At 41.6% G+C, this 19,009-nt stretch overlaps 1 protein-coding gene across 6 annotated transcripts in view; it reads left to right on the plus strand.

Moving 5' to 3' along the window:
* Positions 1-19,009, plus strand: part of CREB5 (cAMP responsive element binding protein 5) — a 425,217-nt gene that overhangs the window by 302,949 nt on the left and 103,259 nt on the right. For all 6 annotated transcript variants that reach the window (XM_081244659.1, XM_081244661.1, XM_081244663.1 and 3 more), the window contains one exon: positions 14,116-14,242. In XM_081244659.1, coding sequence (XP_081100785.1) covers positions 14,116-14,242 — 127 coding nt within the window. The remainder of the gene's footprint in view (positions 1-14,115; positions 14,243-19,009) is intronic.

Consider the following 19,009-nt stretch of genomic DNA (forward strand, 5'->3'; position numbering starts at 1 on the left):
CTGTGGGAAGAACCAAGTGAGAAAAGATGGTGTTTTGGACTAGGATCTTGGTAGTGGGGATGGAGCCAAGTGGATTGATTCCAGGCCTATTTTGAGGGTGGAGAGAATATAATTTGGTGAATGATTAGAAGTAGAGGATGAGGGTTGTGAAAGTTAATGCCTGGATTCCACGAATTCACTGCTATCAAATATATTTAAGGAAATATAGGACACTTTCTAGGGAAAAGGTTCTAAAGAGGAGACACTGTATTAGTTAGGGGTCTCCAGAGAAAAAGAACCAATAGACAACAGGCTATGAAGATATATATGACTTATTTTTAAAAAATTGGCTCACACCAATAATGGAGGCCAAGAAGTCCCATGCTCTTATCCCTGCTAGCTGAAGTCCTAGGAAAGCTGGTGGTACAAATTTCAGTCCAAATCCAAAACCCTGAGAATCAGGAACACTGATGGCGTAAGTCCCTTATTCTTTTTAGGTCCTCAGCAGGTTGAATGATGCCTACTTACCTTGGGGAGGGCAATCTGCTTTACTTATTCACCAATTCAAGTGCTAATCTCTTCCAGAAACACCTTCACAGACACACCAAGAAATAATGCGCAACTAGATATTTGCACATCCCACGGCCCAGTCAAGTTGACACCTAAAATTAACCATCCCAGGCACCACGACAGGATCATCCATAGGGCTCAACGTAGGCAATTAGGGAATGTTATCTTAGCTCTTTAACAGGTAGGGTCAGATAGCATTTACTCCTCAGTAGTGAAAATGTTTCCTGGCAAGTCACAGACTTGGAGGATTTTTGTCATTCTCAGAATTGTCCAGTTTAGTCCCAGTCCCAAAGGGCCCAGTGGCACCACAAAGAAAAGACAGTAATGGCTTATTTGGTAACCTGCCCTGCCTCTCTCAAAGGATATTATTCTGTTTAATAATAACTGACTAGTTCTAGTATATAGAAGAGTGAAACCTTTATTTCATGCTAATTAAAAGGATCATTTTTCATCTGCAAGAAGAAACTACCCCCTCACCTACCCCTCAGGACTTCTGGTTCCTGTCCTGCTCGGCTAAATGGTCCCTGCACCCAGGCATCTTTGGAGCCTGCTTCTTGTTCAAGGAAAGGGAATGTCCAAAAAAGGCTAGTGACGAATTACCCATTTGTCCACAGCTTTGAGGAAAACCCACTCACAACTGACGTGCTGCTTCCCTGAAGTAAATAGTTCTGGGCCTCTCCATAAGCCAGGTTACCACTCTTGATCATATCTAATTATATAATTTTAGAGTCAGAATGTCCTTAAAGATTGTTGGCTCAGCCACTTTATTTTATACATGAAGAAACAGAAACTCAGAGATCTTGAGGACACAGCCCGTGATCACCAGGCAAACCAGTAGCTGAGAAAGTGACACGCTTTCTGGGATATTCAGATTCAAAGCCAAGGGCTCAGTTACTTCACTGTATCTTTTTATGATCTTCAGATTGACACATTCTGTTCTGGTGAGCCACTGATTTCCCAGGGCCTGAGGAGAAACCAAGCTGTCGTCACAGATCAGTGAAGGGATTTCTTGGGGAACAGTGAACTCCTATGAGCAAGCATAATGTGGCACGTGTCCTTTAAATGCACTGACAGTCACTTTCTATTTCTATTTCTAGTAGGGGCTTACTGTCGATAGCTAAAATTGACATTTACTGTGACCATAACTCTACCACAAATTAAAATCAGACCCATGTCCCTCTGGGGAAGATGTTTATTAAGCTGTAGGAAGACATCTGAAATGATACCAAATTACATTTAAACTTGAAACCCCAAATACCACACTTGTTTGGGAGTAGGAATAGGACTGTCTGGGGAATAATATGGGAAACTGAGCAAGTCACTCTCTTTGGCAAAACGCAAGGCCACCAGGGAAGGGAAAAGTGCCTTAGAAGAGATGCTTTGTACATAAACCCCTGTGTGGCTTTTAACTAATCATTTAAGCCTAAACAAAATATCCTTCAGAATGAACTTAAAGGAAAAATAAGCCCTTTAAAACTTCCATGCCTTTAAAGAACAGACACAGATGTTCCAATTGTTTTTATAAATACACTGAGAAGGGGGGTTGAAAGAAATATCACAATAAAACAAGTCTACCAAAACGCAGACCTGCGTTTCAGGGTTTGACCCAGCTAATGCAGACAAAAGCATGCTTGGGACCGAAAGTCTTTATATCACTTTTGCCTTTTAACATGTAGATGTCTGATGTCTGTGGGTGTTTGTGTGTAGTGGGTGTGTTTATGCACATAGTATGGTCACAATCTCAATCTCTGAGCCTAATGATAGAACCAACTCTGTCCAAAGGGAAGCTATAACTCAGTGGCTCCTTTGCTTGTGTGTCCAGCCCATGTGTAGCTTTGAAAATAGCAAAAGCCTCGTTGCAAAGCCCTTTGAGATCCTTGGATGCAAAGTGCAAAGTAAATGCCAAGTATCATTATTATGAACTTTATTGCTACTATTTTATTAAGTGTTTCAGACTAATATCAATTTAGCTTCATGATAAGTGCTACAAAGTGGGAGAACTTGAAAGGAAGCCCGGGAAAGTTTGCACAAGAAGGACACACGAGTTTCCTAGAAACTCCACCCCTGCCCCAGTCCCCCTTGCTCAAGTCAGTGATAAGTTGACTGTCCCTTCAGGATGGAGTTTCAAGTCATCTGATCTTTAAAATAGAGGCCTGTCATGGATGTGTCATGGGGGTACTGCTGCCAGGAAGTGAAACACCATGTACAGTGAGGTAACCTCATTAAGTCATTCAACAAACCTTTATAAGGCTCCTATTGTGTGCTGAGCTCAGTGCCCTGTGATACTCTCCCTCCAGTCTAAGGGAGACACTGGGACCTGCTATGAGAGCACGTAGCAGAGACTAGCCTGGACTGAAGAAATCAGCAGGTTTCTCCAAAAAGATAATATGCCAGGATACACCAGGACTCCCAGTATTGGAAAAGACATTCAGATCCCTCAGAGAGGCTGGATGTTCTGAGTCTTTTCCCCAAACCACTTCACCCTGAAATTTAGGAGAACATAGCTTTGGTCTGTATTTTAAAATGACACTAGCAATGATTTTATGTTCTGAAATAGATGAATCATTTCTTGAATAGCATATACATTGATCATCCTCCAAGGGCGAAGCACACACAGAATATTATCTCATGTATGATTATCAGATCATCCTCCTGCCACACCTATGAAGTGGTGACGATAGCCCTCTTTTTGCCTATGAGAAAACAGAGAAGTTAAATGATTTGTGCAGAGCGCACACTTGTGGTCCGTGGTGGAGCCAGCAGGCGACTCAAAGCCTGTGCCTTGTCAGCAGCACAAGGCTGCTTTATTCGATTTACTGGTTAATGATGGCAGCCAGCATCCTCTCTATCATTTCTGTCAGCCACTCTGACTGGAATAAGTGAAAATAGTAGACCTACTTTAGGACCATGAGAGGGCTTCCAGTTCTTCCACCTCCTCCCTACAAACCCTGCCAGACGGGGACGAATCTATTTTTTAAGAGCCTAATAAGAGGAAATTCCAAAACCTCAGTAAGCCATTTAATTGTTTTACACTATTCATTCTCGGCAAATATTCCGTCTTCTAAGTTAAATCCCATGTGCTGCTGTTTTGTTATTGTTATTACTCTGCTTCAGTTGGGTTTGAAAGTAACTGGTCACCATTCTCTGAATATAGTCATTTGGAAATTTGAAGATTGTATCGTCATCTCCCAGTCTTCTTGTTCCTTTCACTTTTCCATTTAGGTCTTCCCTTCTGGCCTTTTAGTATTTTTCAGTGCTTCTTTGGAACCTTCTCCAAGTCCTCCATACCTTCCCCTTCTGCCTCCCCCTGCCAACCCCTCACACCCCATCCTATGTATTTTGGTTATTTGGTTACAGCTTTGGTTTAGAATTTGCAGCTGTCTGTTAGGATGTAACCTAGTGAGGAGATTACCAAGCCTTAGGAGTGTCTCTTTCCTTGTCTGTGTTTCCCTGGAGAACAAGTTACCCTTGAGCATTTATTTCAGTTACCTTATCATTAAGAACAGAACTTGAGAAATCAGACTTTTAGCAGGCTAAGGTTGCAGAGTCTGTGCATGTCATCTCAGCTGCCCGAAGCTGCTCCTACATCGTTGACACATCCCCTCTCCTGCCAGTATACCTGTGGAGCTAATCATTCCTATCACCTCCTGCTAAAGAGCTGAAATCATCCTGGGAAGTGGCTGTGTGGGACCTGTCATAAATTTGGTCTCCCGGGAGAGGTATTTGAAAACTGCCTAAGAGACCGTGCCTCTCGAACCAAGAAGAGGTTAGATAAAGACATTAGTGAGGGTGACCTAGTGGGGAGCCTTGCAAAATGCAAGGATGAGTAAAGGTTGCCCAGATGATCCTTTCAAGAGTTCTTCTCTTTTTGCTGGCTGAAGTCTTTTGCAGCTGGGAGCCTCCATCATTCAGCGGCAAAAAAAAAAAAAAAAAGCAGTCCATTTGGAACATAGGTATTGGGGGATTGTGCTGGGTGTGGATTCCACCACAAATTACCATTCAAATATGGTAACCGACAAGCTGAGAGTCCAGAAGAAATCAAAACCGAATTGCTGACTTAGAGCTGGGGGAAGGGGATGTCTGTAAGTGTGCAGGGAGCTCTCTGCCTCTACAGAATATCCAGGCAAATGTGTTAGTGAAGGTTCTCATGAATTATTCATTTATGGTGAATGAATGCAAGCAGCAGTCACATGTAAATGACAAGGCTCATAATCAGAGTGCTACTTATTTGTCCTTAGGAAGCAAGGAAGAAGCTTATTAACAACTCACAAACAGGAAGACATTTTACTTAGAGATGTGTTTCTATGGAGAAGAAATTTGCCCCTAGCCAGCCAAATAGATACATATCATTTATTTGAGCTTGCATTCAAAATCATCTTTTATTCTATGTCTTTTGAACTGCATTTACTTGCCTTTTCCAAGTGTACTTTATAAATAATTGATACAACTGAGAAGTTATTGGCTAACTGAAAAGCCATCTCTTCATGTCTTTAAGTCTGACCCATGGCTAAAGCCAAACTGTTCAGGCATTTAGGGTCTTTTATAAAGGGTCTTTATAAAGAGGCTTTAGCTCTTTACAAGGAAAAAAAATACCAGATTTTGAAATTGAATTTTTTTCGACAATAGTGCATCAGAAACCAATCCAAAAGTGTTTTTGGTTAACTTAAGTGAATCAAGCTGACTGCATGACTAATTCAGATTAATGGTGCAGAAGTCAGTCATTAAAGAAGAAAAAAAAGATTGATTTACTAGTCTCAACAGAATGGCCATAAATTCGCATCTCCCCTTCTATTACTACTCTCTCTGTTTAAAACATTTGAAAGCACTAGTAAACATCTTCTCTGCCTGAGTAGATGCAGCATATATGCTATAAAACCCAGCAAAGGCTCCAGCAGGATGCAGCTCTGTTAGCTGTATGACATTTTATTACTACCATTGGCCCTCTTGCAGTCAGGCTTTCATTGAAAGAAAAAGAAGTTACATTTCCAAGATATCAGATATTACATCTATAAGATAAAAGCAGCAGTAATACAAAACTGATTTTTTAAAAAGAGGCCCAAATTTATTTTTCATGGTAAATTTAATTTCTGACATCCCTGGTGATAATGATTACAAAAGTGTTCTTGTCAATATCGGTAAATCAGTGCAAAGCAGATATGTTTAGTTGACCGTGGTGTGGGTGTCACTGGTACCTCTGAGTTCAGAGCTCTGAACATTATAAAGTGCAGCCTTATCGCAGGGCAGGCATCCAATTTTTAAAACATTATATAGATTAGAGAGAGATGAGTGTTCCTGAATTATTCATAGCCTTTTCTTATGAAATGCCCAAAATATAATTTCAAATGGAAATTAATTTAATTCATGCAAAAATAAATGGGTCTAGAACTCATCTGAGAGCTTGAGTTTAATCTAAGGGGCACTGATAAAAAGTACGGATTACCTTGGAGGTAACCAGTTACGCTTTTCAAGAACAGAATTGGGTTATGTTAGGCTGTTAATGTACATTAGTTTCACTTAACGACTTGTAAATCAAGTTCTCGTTAGTTAGGAGAGAGAATTTATTGAACACTGTTCTTGCCATGTTCATTGCTAGTCGAAGAGATCCTTGAAAACTATGCTTTCTTAATTCAAGAAGTAATTATTAAACACCTATTAGGGGCTTCTCTGTTGGCTCAGTGGTTAAGAATCTGCCTGCCGATGCAGGGGACACGGGTTCGAGCCCTGGTCCAGGAAGATCCCACGTATCACGGAGCAACTAAGCCTGTGCGCCACAACTACTGAGCCTGCACTCTAGAGCCCATGAGACACAACTGCTGAGCTCACGTGCCACAGCTACTGAAGCCCGCGTGCCTAGATCCTGTGCTCCGCAACAAGAGAAGCCACCACAATGAAAAGCCCTCCCACCGCAACGAGAAGCCCGCGCACCGCAATGAAGAGTAGCCCCTGCTCACCGCAACCAGAGAAAAGTCTGCATGCAGAAAGGAAGACCTACTGCAGCCAACAAAATAAATAAAATAAAAATAATAAAATAAATAAATTTATTAAAAAACCCCAACACCTATTAGGTATCATGTGCTTTCTTAAGTTTCAGAAGTATCTGCCTTGGTGAACAAAGCAGACACAATCTCGGACTTACGAAGTGTATTGTCTAGTTGGGAGCAAGGCATTTTTAAAAATCACTCAAAATCATTAATGAATTATAATTGGGAAGCAAAGATGGTAAACTCCAAGAAGCCATGAAACATATCTATTTTGCTTATCATCCTATTGTCACCAGTTGAACATTTGTAAATGAATTATTATGCAAGTGACCTAATTTGCCGAATAGGTTTTCCCCTCTGAAATAAAAGTGTATAGAGCCCAACACGTATTAGGTGCTTCATTGGTTTTTTGATGATTGATTGAATAAATGGTGATAAGTACTACTAGGGAAAAGTACAGGGTGCCTGAGAGCATGCCAAAAAGGGCCCCATCCTGGTGTGATTGCCCAGAGAAGGTTGTAGGATTACTTACGTCAAGGGTCTGTGGCAGGAAGGAAGATGGCGCTTTCATAAAGCTGGAAGAAAGTCATTATGGCAGGTGTGTGTAGCCCAGGGCCGTGAGCTGGGAAGGCAGTGAGGGGCCAGATGGGTCAGGGCCGTGGAGCCATGCTGAGTTCTATCACAAGGATATGGGCTTACTGGTATTGCTGATGAGCTAAAGCATTTGCCATTTTGCATTGGCTATTTTACTAGCTTTTCGGGACCAGATAGGGGCTAGGGGCTGGGTAGAGGATAGGATGCAGATACTAAGGCAAAATTCTCTTCCTGGACACCCAGAGGTTTATGTCACCAAAGGAAAACTGGAGTGAGGGGTGGACAGTTCTTTCAAGGAGATTCCCGACCTTTATCAGAGGTCCTCCCTTGAGCCTGAGGAAGCTTTGAAAGGGAAAAATACATATTTCAATTGAATTCTGCTGGTATTTTTGTGCCTTTTCTCAAGCTATTTCTACTTCATAGTAGAATTTCTACTTTCAAATTCCTCATTTGTTAAAAGAGGAAATACAGTATTTGCCGTTCAACTTCAGGAGCTTGGCCATGAGACCTGGTACAGAGCATGAGCTCATTCTAAAAGATACAAGTAATATGATGTCTTTTAGAATGTGGGCCAGATAGCTTTCTTGTTTTCCCAGTTATTGCTTCAGTTGGATTTTTGTCATTGTTTTCAGGAAAAACAAGAGACTGAGGACTGATCTCTGGGGAACTAGTTTGGTTCCATTTTGAGGAAATATTTTCAAGGATCCTTTCTGAGAAATACTGTGAAGTCATTTTGCAATTCTGTAAAATTGTTGGTGGGAGGAATCCATTTGCCTCCATAGAAAGTTTTGGGATTCTAAAGTTGATGGGTTTTAAAAGAAATATATATGCTAGGAGTTTTGGATTCTTTTATATTTGTTAGATTGTAGTTCTTCAATTAAAGCTAAGGGTTGATGTTCTTTAAGATCCCAGCCTTACTCAGCGCTTTCACTGCCATGGGCCTGGCTTCGATCCCTGGTTGGGGAACTAAGATCCCACAAAAAGAAAAAAAAAAAAAGATCCCAGCCTTAAGCCGCAGTTTCTTTTTTTCTTTTTTTTTTTTTTTTGCGGTACGCGGGCCTCTCACTGTTGTGGCCTCTCCCGTTGCGGAGCACAGGCTCCGGACGCGCAGGCTCAGCGGCCACGGCTCACAGGCCCAGCCGCTCCGCGGCATGTGGGATCTTCCCAGACCGGGACACGAACCCGTGTCCCCTGCATCGGCAGGCGGACTCTCAACCACCGCGCCACCAGGGAAGCCCCACAGTTTCTTGATTGAAGTATAGTAATTAATCTGATGTTTGGTCAATGCTTCAGAATAATAATAACAAAAACAATCACAACTAATTTTATTAAGCATATTCAATATATTTAATATGTGATAACTCCTAATGCCCTGAGGTAAATCTCTCTATCACCTCATTTTACTCTGGAGGAAGCAGAGGCACAGAGAGACCAAGTAACTCTGCCCGAGGTTTCACAGCTAATCAGTGGCAGAGCTGAGATTCCAATTTGGCAGACCAGCTCCTGAGCCCACGTTCTTCACTACCCAACTTTACGATGTAGTTAGTACTACAGGGAAGAAATTAACTATGCTGTCTTTCCATTTCACATTCTGCTTGATTATCCTGGCGATTTGCTTTCTTTACAAAAATAGGAATTTAAAAATCCCACTTAGGAGAAGAAAGAGTAAATAAGCATTTCTCATTACAAACTGCCTCCTCTTAAGACTTAAGAGTTTTGTATTCACCTCTTCAACTCTTCAGTCTCCCCATCCCAGACAGAGACTAGTTTGCTAAATTAGGCCACAACACTTCGTTTAAGAAGGTCCAAAGGAAGCACATCTTTCTTCTCATAAGCAAATACAAAGATAGCAGTCAACAAGGTTTCTCTAGTCTGTGTGTGAGATCATGTTACATTTAAATGAGACTGAAGTGTGGGCCCCGTAGAATGGATTGGGTCCGTTTTTAAGCAATTTCTCTTACTTTTTGGGGACACCTTCTATTTGGAATTTAAGAACTAGGTGCTGTACCAGCACAATGTCACTTAAGAGAGACACACTGACCCCCTCCTTTGTGCCAGGTGCCAGGTTAAGGGCTGTGGACGCACCAGTAAGCAGTAAAGAATACCCTTGTCGGACTTCCCTGGTGGCGCAGTGGTTGAGAGTCCGACTGCCAATGCAGGGGACGCGGGTTCATGCCCCGGTCTGGGAAGATCCCACATGCCGCGGAGCGGCTGGGCCCGTGAGCCGTGGCCGCTGAGCCTGCGCGTCCGGAGCCTGTGCTCCGCAACCGGAGACGCCACAACAGTGAGAGGCCCGCGTACCGCAAAAAAAAAAAAAAAAAAAAAAAGAATACCCTTGTCATAATGAAACATATAGTCTCACTAGGTTAAGAATATCTCATTTTCAGTTCAAGCCCTAGAATCTGAATTTGAGAGTTTCAAGGGCCTGTAGTCTGATCCATTCACTAAACAGATGATGAGATGGAGAGCCTAAAAGCTAAGGAAGTTTCTTCTCCAGAGTCAGAAACTCTAATAGCAATGGCATCTGGATCCCCTGCTGCTTGCCCACTCTTCCTGCCATTTTCTTGCTTTTCAAGCTTTTTTTCAGTCTGTCCCCTGACCCCCCAACACCAAGTTCTTTTGTTGTTATTTTTTTATCTGCTCAAGATTTCTTAGATGGCTGTGGTCTGATTTTGATGCTAATATTGATCTTCCAATTTTCCAACCTAATTTTTTTTCATCATTCGCCTCTTCCCTTTGTCCACATACCTGGCCTATCTGCCTGTCTTTAGAGTTTAATAAGCAATCCCAGGAGGTCACGGATCTGGTGAAGACCTGGGAAAGAAGAGCAGTCTGCCATGATCCTCCTGAGATCTTGCAAACAAAAGCACTGGCCCTTGGCTCCTTAAAGATAGTTGGGCTTGCCCAAGGGCAAGGAAGACCAGCAGGCATCTTTACTGACACCCCTAGATTGGATAACATCCTTTGGAGGGAAAAACAAGGACATGAAATCTCTCGCTGTGGTACCTATCATTCTGTTAAGGGCGGTGAAAACACAGTCTGTCATCCCTGACATCGTAATTGAAAGAAAAGCTTACATAGATTTCAGCTGTAAGCAGTATGTTTATACAAGTGTATAAAGAGGAATAATCTGTCAAGTTGGAAAACCCTTAATGCTATGGGACTCAGTTTCATAATTGAACAATCCAATATGAGCTCACACATCTTACCTTGTTCCGTGCCTCAATAATTTTTAGTAGAAATACTTTACCTAGAGGCATATGGTTATTAAAAAGGGGGCTCGGCTCGCTCAAAGTCTGGAATTAACTCATGGCAACAAGCCTGCACTAGAGAGAGACTGTTGGGTCTTTGTTTTCACAACTTTACTGCAATTTGCCATCTTATTTTCAGAGCCTAGCTGATGTGTTGTTTGGGAAGTTTGGTTTTTTTTTTTAAAGGAAGAAAACATAATTTCACATGGATCAGTGACTTCTCATGTAGGCAGTATTGCAGAATTTTACGACTTCATTGGAAAGTCCAGGGAGCAGTGTGAATATCAAAGGAAATGGACCGTGGATTTATTTTAGTATAAAAAAATCAATAATAACTTAGTTATGGGAGCCATCAAGTTGGGATGGGGGCAGCCCTATATTGCAAGTTGAGAATAAGTCCTACTTCTTTTCATGACCCATATGACCTTGGGCAAATTTAAATGTCTCTGAATTCAGCTTCCTCCTAAGTAAAATGGGAGTAATAGGACCTACCTACCACATTGCATTGTTTCAAGTCACATGAAGGTGAACATATTTAGAAAAATATGAAGCAATGTATAAGTGCAATATAAAAAATTTTATGCAATGTATTAAATAATTATTATTTCTACATGCACAAAGGGAATTAGACAATTAATGCAAGTATTCCAATACCATTCTTGCTTCAATGGTCTGAATATTCTGGACAAATGATTATTTCTCAGGCCAAGCTACACAATAACCCCATTCTAGTCCTTTGTATATCTAGTGATGGGTAGCCATAGATTTTTGTTTTTGCAGTTTTTGTAGTTTTAAAAACCTAAGCAGGGCTTCCCTGGTGGCGCAGTGGTTGAGAGTCCGCCTGCCGATGCAGGGGACACGGGTTCGTGCCCCGGTCTGGGAAGATCCCACATGCCGCAGAGCGGCTAGGCCCGTGAGCCATGGCTGCTGAGCCTGCGCATCCGGAGCCTGTGCTCTGCAAGGGGAGAGGCCACAACAGTGAGAGGCCCGCCTACCGCAAAAAAAAAAAAAAAAAAAAAAAAAAAAAACCTAAGCAAAAGCCTAGAAAACTCCATTGGTTTTGCAAGTGGAGTTGGGGAAATTATTTACAGAATCTGGGTAAAACAATAATTCAAAATTATTCAGAATTCAAACATACAGCATGCTGTAATAACCATTTTCCCCTCCAAGTATACGTTGCTAATTGGCCTGATTGGTATCATTAATAATTATTATTATAATCCCAAGGGAACCCAGTACCCTGAAAGATTTTCTTAATTAATGAGGGAATACTTGATATTTTAAAATCTAGGAGACCTATGCATGGTGTGGAAATAACTGACCTAATAAGAACATTGAATTAAATGAAACATACTATTCCCCAATTATTCTGTACAACTGGGAGTTTTTCACAGTTTGGGGAAGAATGAAAGCTTGTTTTAAATTTAATTACTTTTGCGTCTTCATTTACATCACCATTAAGTTGTTTAATTGATTTCTTTTTTAAAAAATAGCCCATCCATAAAAACTGATAACCAAGGTTATCATTAATATGTTGGGAACAAAATGTAAATGATGATAATGTGTTGCCCTTGTTTATGAGGATGATACCGCACATCAACATAATCAAATATTTTTAGTTGTCTTTCCTATAACAGTATCCATATGCATGCATGTATGTATAGATGTCTGTCTCTGTCTATCTATGTGGATATCTTTAGATGAATGGATGGATGGATAATTAACTATCTGTAGGGTCTCATTATGAAAGTGGGGAGTTCAGATTATTAATCTTGTACTTAGAGGAACTGACCATTATTAAATATTCTGTACTTTGATATATAGCTATTTTCTTTTCAGCAAAGGTCCCAAACAAAACATTAAGACTAGAGAATACAAAGCAAATGTCTGATGACTGAACAGCATTTTATACCTCTCTGACTGAGCTCTTCACCTCTGAATGACATAGACTTTAAGATCCAGTGACATTACAACTACAGAATTTTGGAGCAGTTGAAACCAGCGATTTCCTAGAATTGTAAAAGCTGAAGGGCCTTCAAAAACTTTACTAATCCTTACTGTTTATCCATACTCCAGAGGTCCCAAGGGTACATGCCAAGAAATACCCATAGTACTTCATTTGCTTTTCTGAAAACACTCATTTCATTGTTACAAGCTTCTTACATTAGCCTATCTATGTAACCACTCACACACATTCTATTAATAGAACTGGTTGTAATTTGTGTACATCTCCATAAACTCTGTGTAAAGGTTTTATATTTTTTTTAATATTTTCATATATACAACTTCCTAAACATATAAATCTAGGACTAATCTAGGACTCATCCTTCTATAATGTGTGTGACTCTGATAGCAAGCTATGTTTCCAAGGGACCTTTCAGGCGAAAAGAACAGAAAACTTAATCTTCTTTGGAATCCTAACAGCAATGTGAAGGAAGAATATCTTGGCATTCTTTTCCCCAGTTTAGGCTCCATGAGTCACCCATGGGAGGCAAATGAGCTCCAAAGAAGAGGCTCTTCATGCTACCCTTCCCTGAAACACAGGAAGGCGTTGGCCTGCAGAGAACATCTCTCTGCAATCCTTACCCAGTGCTTAGCATGAGGGATTTTTTTTTTTTTTTTTTTTTTTTTTTTTTTTAGAAAATACATTAATTTGGGAAGCACAAGTTTCTGTCACGGCATTCAGGATAAGATGGTTTAACATGGAAGATTTACAGGTCTTGAAGGGTGTTTGTTTATTTGTTTGTTTAGTTTTATTTGTTTGTTGTTAAGTCTTTACTTCGATGGTTTGACATTTATACAGCTCCCCAGAGCAAGAGCATCAGGAGATTGAGAATCTAGCCAAGGAGGTCACTTGTTTGCCATTTTTAATAAACACAAATAATTCCCTTTTTCCCTCAGTCCCATATTCCCTGGCTCATTAAATCAATTTAAGACCCTTAAATTTTTTTCTGGCAAATTGAAGCAAAAGAACTGTGTACTCCCCCAAGGAATGCTTACCCAAGTCCTGCAGGTCAGGCCGAAATCAGTTTCTGTCAAGCAGCCTAACACCTCGAGCTATTATGAAATGAGGGATTGGTAATTGGGGGCTGGGCTCCAGACTCCCCTTGAGAAAGGCTCGTTGCATTGCTGTGAACCATAATCTAGCTACTTTGGTTTGTGACCTGGCTTTGTTGGGGGTTTTTTTCCACTCAAAGTAGAGAACTGTGAAAAAGTCAAAATGGATTTCTATTGGGAAATTATGAATGAAGTTGGCTCTACAAATCCAGATAGTGAAAGTATATCCAGGGCAAAGCTAGGCAGGCTTCCAGGCAGAGGTGTGAGAGAGTGTGGATAAAACAAATGTACACAGATCTCAGGCTCTAAGGTCCTCCAGAGGGCAGAGGCTTCAGAGTAAACACACCGGATTTCACCACCAGGTCCCTTTCCTGAGAAGCAAGGGTTGTAGGAGATTTACCGGCTTGTTGTCTATTGAATATCAGTTAGATAACAGAGGTCAGGAAATGAACTGGAATTTGATGTATTAACTAGGAAGTGGCAAAGGAAGCCAGGCTTGTATTTCATTTGTTATTATTTCCCTAATATCCTTAATTATGTGGCTCCCATCAGGGGATCTGATCTGCTGCTCATGTAATGGTGTTGTCCCCGCTGGCTCTGGACATGGGAAACAGGCAGTGAATCCCCTGATCAGGGCATTGAGAATAATGTTTGCTGTTTTTTCTTTTTTTTTTTGTTCCCAGGCCTGTCCCAGGCTCTCTATCTTCTCTGCTCCACCTTCACAACAGACAGAGACAGCCCATGCCAGCCTCCATGCCAGGGACCCTGCCCAACCCTACAATGCCAGGCTCTTCTGCCGTCTTGATGCCAGTAAGTGCTTCTGACTTCTGCCGAGGTTGCCCCATTTGAAAGAGTTCAAGAAGAGCTGAGATCTAAGCCGACAGGGAAGAAAGTGGCTTCTTCTGGATGGAGGGTTGAGCTGGGTGCCAGTTTGCTTTGAGTGCCTCGCTGTGCATCCGTAGGCATCTTGCTGGCTTCTCCATCCTACAGTGCTTCCCTAATGAGGCATGGTTCCATCTTCCTGCTGGTGACAAGTGAGCTTGTCATACCCAGGGAATGGAATTTGTCTAGGGACACGGGATTTTATGACTGCTCCAAAGCCTATAGCTTGGGCTACATACAGAGTGTCATTAAATTGTCCATGAGTGGTCTAGCCAGGACTCAGAGTGGTAATTAGAATAATAACAATAATAACGATGGTACATAATAACATCCGTGTGTATCATGTTCTGTTAATCACGTTAGCAGTGTTTATTGAGGGCTTACCATGTGCCAGTCACTCTCTAAGCACTTCATCAACGTGTGAAACAACCCTCTCAGGTAGGTACTAATACTATCCCATTTTTTTGAATGGAGAAAGTAAGGTAAGTAGCTTGCTTGGCTGAGCAGCAGAGTAGCTGAGTTTTGAACCCAGGAATTCTCTCTCAACCACTACATGATCCGTACATTCTCTCCTTTCCCTCTCACAACAAACCTCTTAGGTATGCACTGTCATTACCCTCATTTTGCAGATGAGGAGACTGAGGCACAGGAGGCTAAGGAGCTTGGTTAAGTGACTTAGTCACTAAGAGCTAGTGAGTGACAGAATCAGGATTTAAATCCAGGTGGTCTGGCTCCTGAGTCTACACACGTACATGATATTATACTGCCCCTTCTGAAAACAACAGATTCATGTAGAACGCAGATACAGACTGTTTCAGAGCAAACCTTGCTCTCCTGCCACGGGATCCCCACCCTGTACATCGTCATCCTCCCTGGCATTGTGCTTCGGTGCACATGGCTGGCGTTACGATTTACAGGGCCATAAGGGTTCTGAAAAGCCTTAGAAGTGATATGACAATTCAATTAAAACCCTCCCACAATAATATCAGGAATGTTTTGCAGAGCATTTTTAGCATTCTAAGGAACTGTCTACATTTGCTGTTTCATTTTGTTCTCATAGCAGTCCTGTGGGAATATGATCACAGTCATTATTGATATACTTATTTTACCAATGAAAAGCTGAAGAGTCAGACATTGAAGGGATTTGTCTAAGGTCACACAGCTTGTAAGGGAAGAGTCGTGACTAGGACGCACACTCACCTCATGCTGAACAGCCCAGATCATCCCAGGATGAGCAATTTGCTCATTTATCCAAGTGGAAGCAGGGGGGTGGAGAAAGCCTTGGTGGCCCAATTGTAGAGACGTGGACCTGCCCACTGTAAGTATCAGGTAGTTCAGGCTAGAAAGATTCTTTGCAAAATTGGGTCAGAAGAACATGTGAGCTGACTGACTTTACCTGCACCCCTCACCTTAAACATCTTTAGGTAAAGGAAAACAGCACCACCAATGCTGTGATCCTGGGTTTCATTCAACCCCACTAATTGCATGGAGACTTCTACCACAAGCCATCTTCATCCAGGCTTTAAATCCTTCTTGTCCAAAATAGTTTCCTTTCAGGAATTCTATGCATTGTCCAGAAAAATATCACTACAATGATCTTTTTTCCTCATTTGACTAAACTGTGTTCCATTCCCAGGGGCAAAGGTGGGACATTTAGGCTGAAAAGACCCAGAGAAAAGCGTGCCTGGCACTGGTTTCTACCACATCACTTCATTGTACAACTTGAAATAATAGAGGAGTTGAACAGAAAAAGAGTCTTTGGGACTTACCTGGTGGTCCAGTGGTTAAGATATCGCCTTCCAACGCAGGGGGTGCGAGTTCGATCTCTGGTCGGGGAGCTAAGACCCCACATGCCTCGTGGCCAAAAAACCAAAACATAAAACAGGAGCAGTGGGCTTCCCTGGTGGCGCAGTGGTTGAGAGTCCGCCTGCTGATGCAGGGGACGTGGGTTCGTGCCCCGGTCCGGGAAGATCCCACATGCTGCGGAGCGGCTGGGCCCGTGAGCCATGGCCGCTGAGCCTGTGCGTCCGGAGCCTGCGCTCCGCAATGGGAGAGGCCACAACAGTGAGAGGCCCGCGTACTGCAAAAAAATAAATAAATAAATAAAATAAAATAAAATAAAAAAAACAGGAGCAGTATTGTAACAAATTCAATAAAGACTTTTAAAAAAAGTGGTCCACGTCAAAAAAAAGAAAAAGAGTCTTTAAAGTTTTAACAGAGAAGTCAATACACTTGAAATTTTTAAAAAATGTTTCTGCTTCAGAATAGAAGCAAAGGGTCAGGTGCATGGTAAAGAGCCAGTGTAGATAAAGAGAGTCAGGAGTTCCCAAACCCATGTCAGCAATGTGTACAGCTGTCATGAAAATAGTGTCAGTCTAGAGCAGTGATTCTCAACTGTGGACAGTTTTGTCCCTGAGGGGTTATTTGGCAATATCTGAAGACACTGTTGGTTGTCACAACCTTGGGAAAGTGCTACTGGCACCTAGTGGGTAGAGGCCAGGGATGCTGTTAAACATTCTACAATGCACAGGATAGTTATGATGACAAAGAATTATTTGGCCCCAAATGTCCGTAGTGCCAAGGTTGGGAAATCGTGATTCAGTGTGACACTAATGTAGCTAAAGAAAATTAACACAAGGTATCTAAAAGCATATGCCAAGAGTTCTAGGCCCTAGAAATCTGGGCCTTCTCTTCCTTATTATCAAGTTGCCAGCCCTTGCACTGTAATTTTGGCTTGTCAAGTGTGGTCTTTCTGTAGAGTTCTTGCCCTGAGAAATCATGCTTCCTGTGGCATAAAAGATTAGTTTATGTCTGTAGGTGAAGGTGAGATTCTTAACTGATCTGTAGTGCACGCTGTCAGGCTCCATATTTCACAAAGCTCTAGGTCAGAAACAAATGATGAATTCGTTCATTCATTCATTTATTTCGTAAAATTTTGTTGAGCACCTGCTATGGAACAAGCTCTGTGCTAGATGCTGGCATGTGGTGAAGAAAAAGGCAGGCGTTGGCTTCTAGCACTTCACTGGGTTGTGATTTCTGATCTTGAAAGTCAAATGCTGAAATAATTTGGGAATACGAACACCCTTTTGTAATTACAAAAGCCCAGTGAACTGCAGACATTTTAGCTCCTGTTTTCCAGTTTGTTTCAAGGGAAAAGAAGAAGCTCAAAAAAAGGTGATATCCTTTACCTGGATGTTTTACCTACAGTACTCAATGTCGCTTAGTATTTAGCAAAGCCACTCCCATCTTCTGACCTCTTAATTCTAGTCCACTCATTAAAGCCACACTCATGGGCAGAGCGTTATTAGCACAAAGCACCAAATGGTTGTTTTAAAGAGGCTCTTGCTAACCCCCTATAATTACTTAGGTGGAAAAATGCAATTTTTTAAGATAGGAGAATCAGCCTGTTTTCAGTATTCTGTTTGATTTGTCAGTCATAAGATAGAAATGGTCCTAGATTGTAATTTTTCTGAAAAGTGGGAGGCGTGGCTGACTCTGGATCAAGAGGCAGCAAGCAGGCTACACTCACTTCTTTGTAGAACATGATGGCTACAAAGCATGATGGAAAACCCTGGATAATCATGTGTCCTTCTGAACCATCCTCCTTTAGGAAACTGAAAGCAAAAGCTCCTTTGGACTTGATTTCCCTCTAGGAGAAGGTCACTAATTGGAATAAAGTGTTGAATCCTATTCCAACTCTCCTAGCCCCTAGCCTCTGGAAGTGGGAGTTATAAAGTAATAAGCATTTTTTAGCGAAGTCTCCGTGACTTAACAATGAGAGTATACAAATGTACTTTATGACACTGAACTGTACACTTAAAAAGAGTTAAAATGGTAAATTTTATATTATGTATATTTTACCATGATTTTAAAAAATAATTAAAAAAATTAGACTACCCAGGCTGCCTGGAGATTTAGAGGAATATGAGAGTGAATACAATTGGCCCTCCGTACCTGTGGGTTCCACATCTGTAGATTCAACCAACCATGGATTGAAAAAAATATATATATATATATTTTTTTTTTTTAATTTTTTTTTTTTTGCGGTACGCGGGCCTCTCACCGCTGTGGCCTCTCCCGTTGCGGAGCACAGGCTCCGGATGCGCAGGCTCAGTGGCCATGGCTCACGGGCCCAGCCACTCCACGGCTTGTGGGATCTTCCCGGACCGGGGCACGAACCCGTGTCCCCTGCATTGGCAGGCGGACTCTCAACCACTGCGCCACCAGGGAAGCCCGAAAATATATTTTTTAATACCAGAAAGTTCCAGAAGACATCACTTGAATTTGCCAAGTGCTGGCAACTATTTACATAGTATTTACATTGTATTAGGTATTATAGTAATCTGGAGATGATTTAAAGCATAAGGGAGAATGTGTGTAAGTTTTATGCAGTTACTATGCCGTTTTATATATAAGGGACTTGAGCATCCTTGGATTTTGGTATCAGAGGTGGGTCCTGGAACCAATCCCCAGAGGATACTGAGGGACAACTCTGTTTTATTTTGTTGAATTGGTGCTGCAAAAGGTTTTGCTAGAGTGCTCTAGAAAGTTCTCCTTCATTAAGTAGCTCCTTTTGAAACAATTTCACATATTCATACATTGCTAGATCACTGATAAACTAATTCTGGCCAAGGTAAGGCTGATGGTGCTTTGCTGTGACAGGAAATGTGCCCCAGTCATTCATGAGAGGCTTTA

This window comes from Mesoplodon bidens, assembly GCF_964165515.1.
Source record: "Mesoplodon bidens genome assembly, chromosome: 9".
In the NCBI taxonomy this organism is placed as follows: Eukaryota; Metazoa; Chordata; class Mammalia; order Artiodactyla; family Ziphiidae; genus Mesoplodon; species Mesoplodon bidens.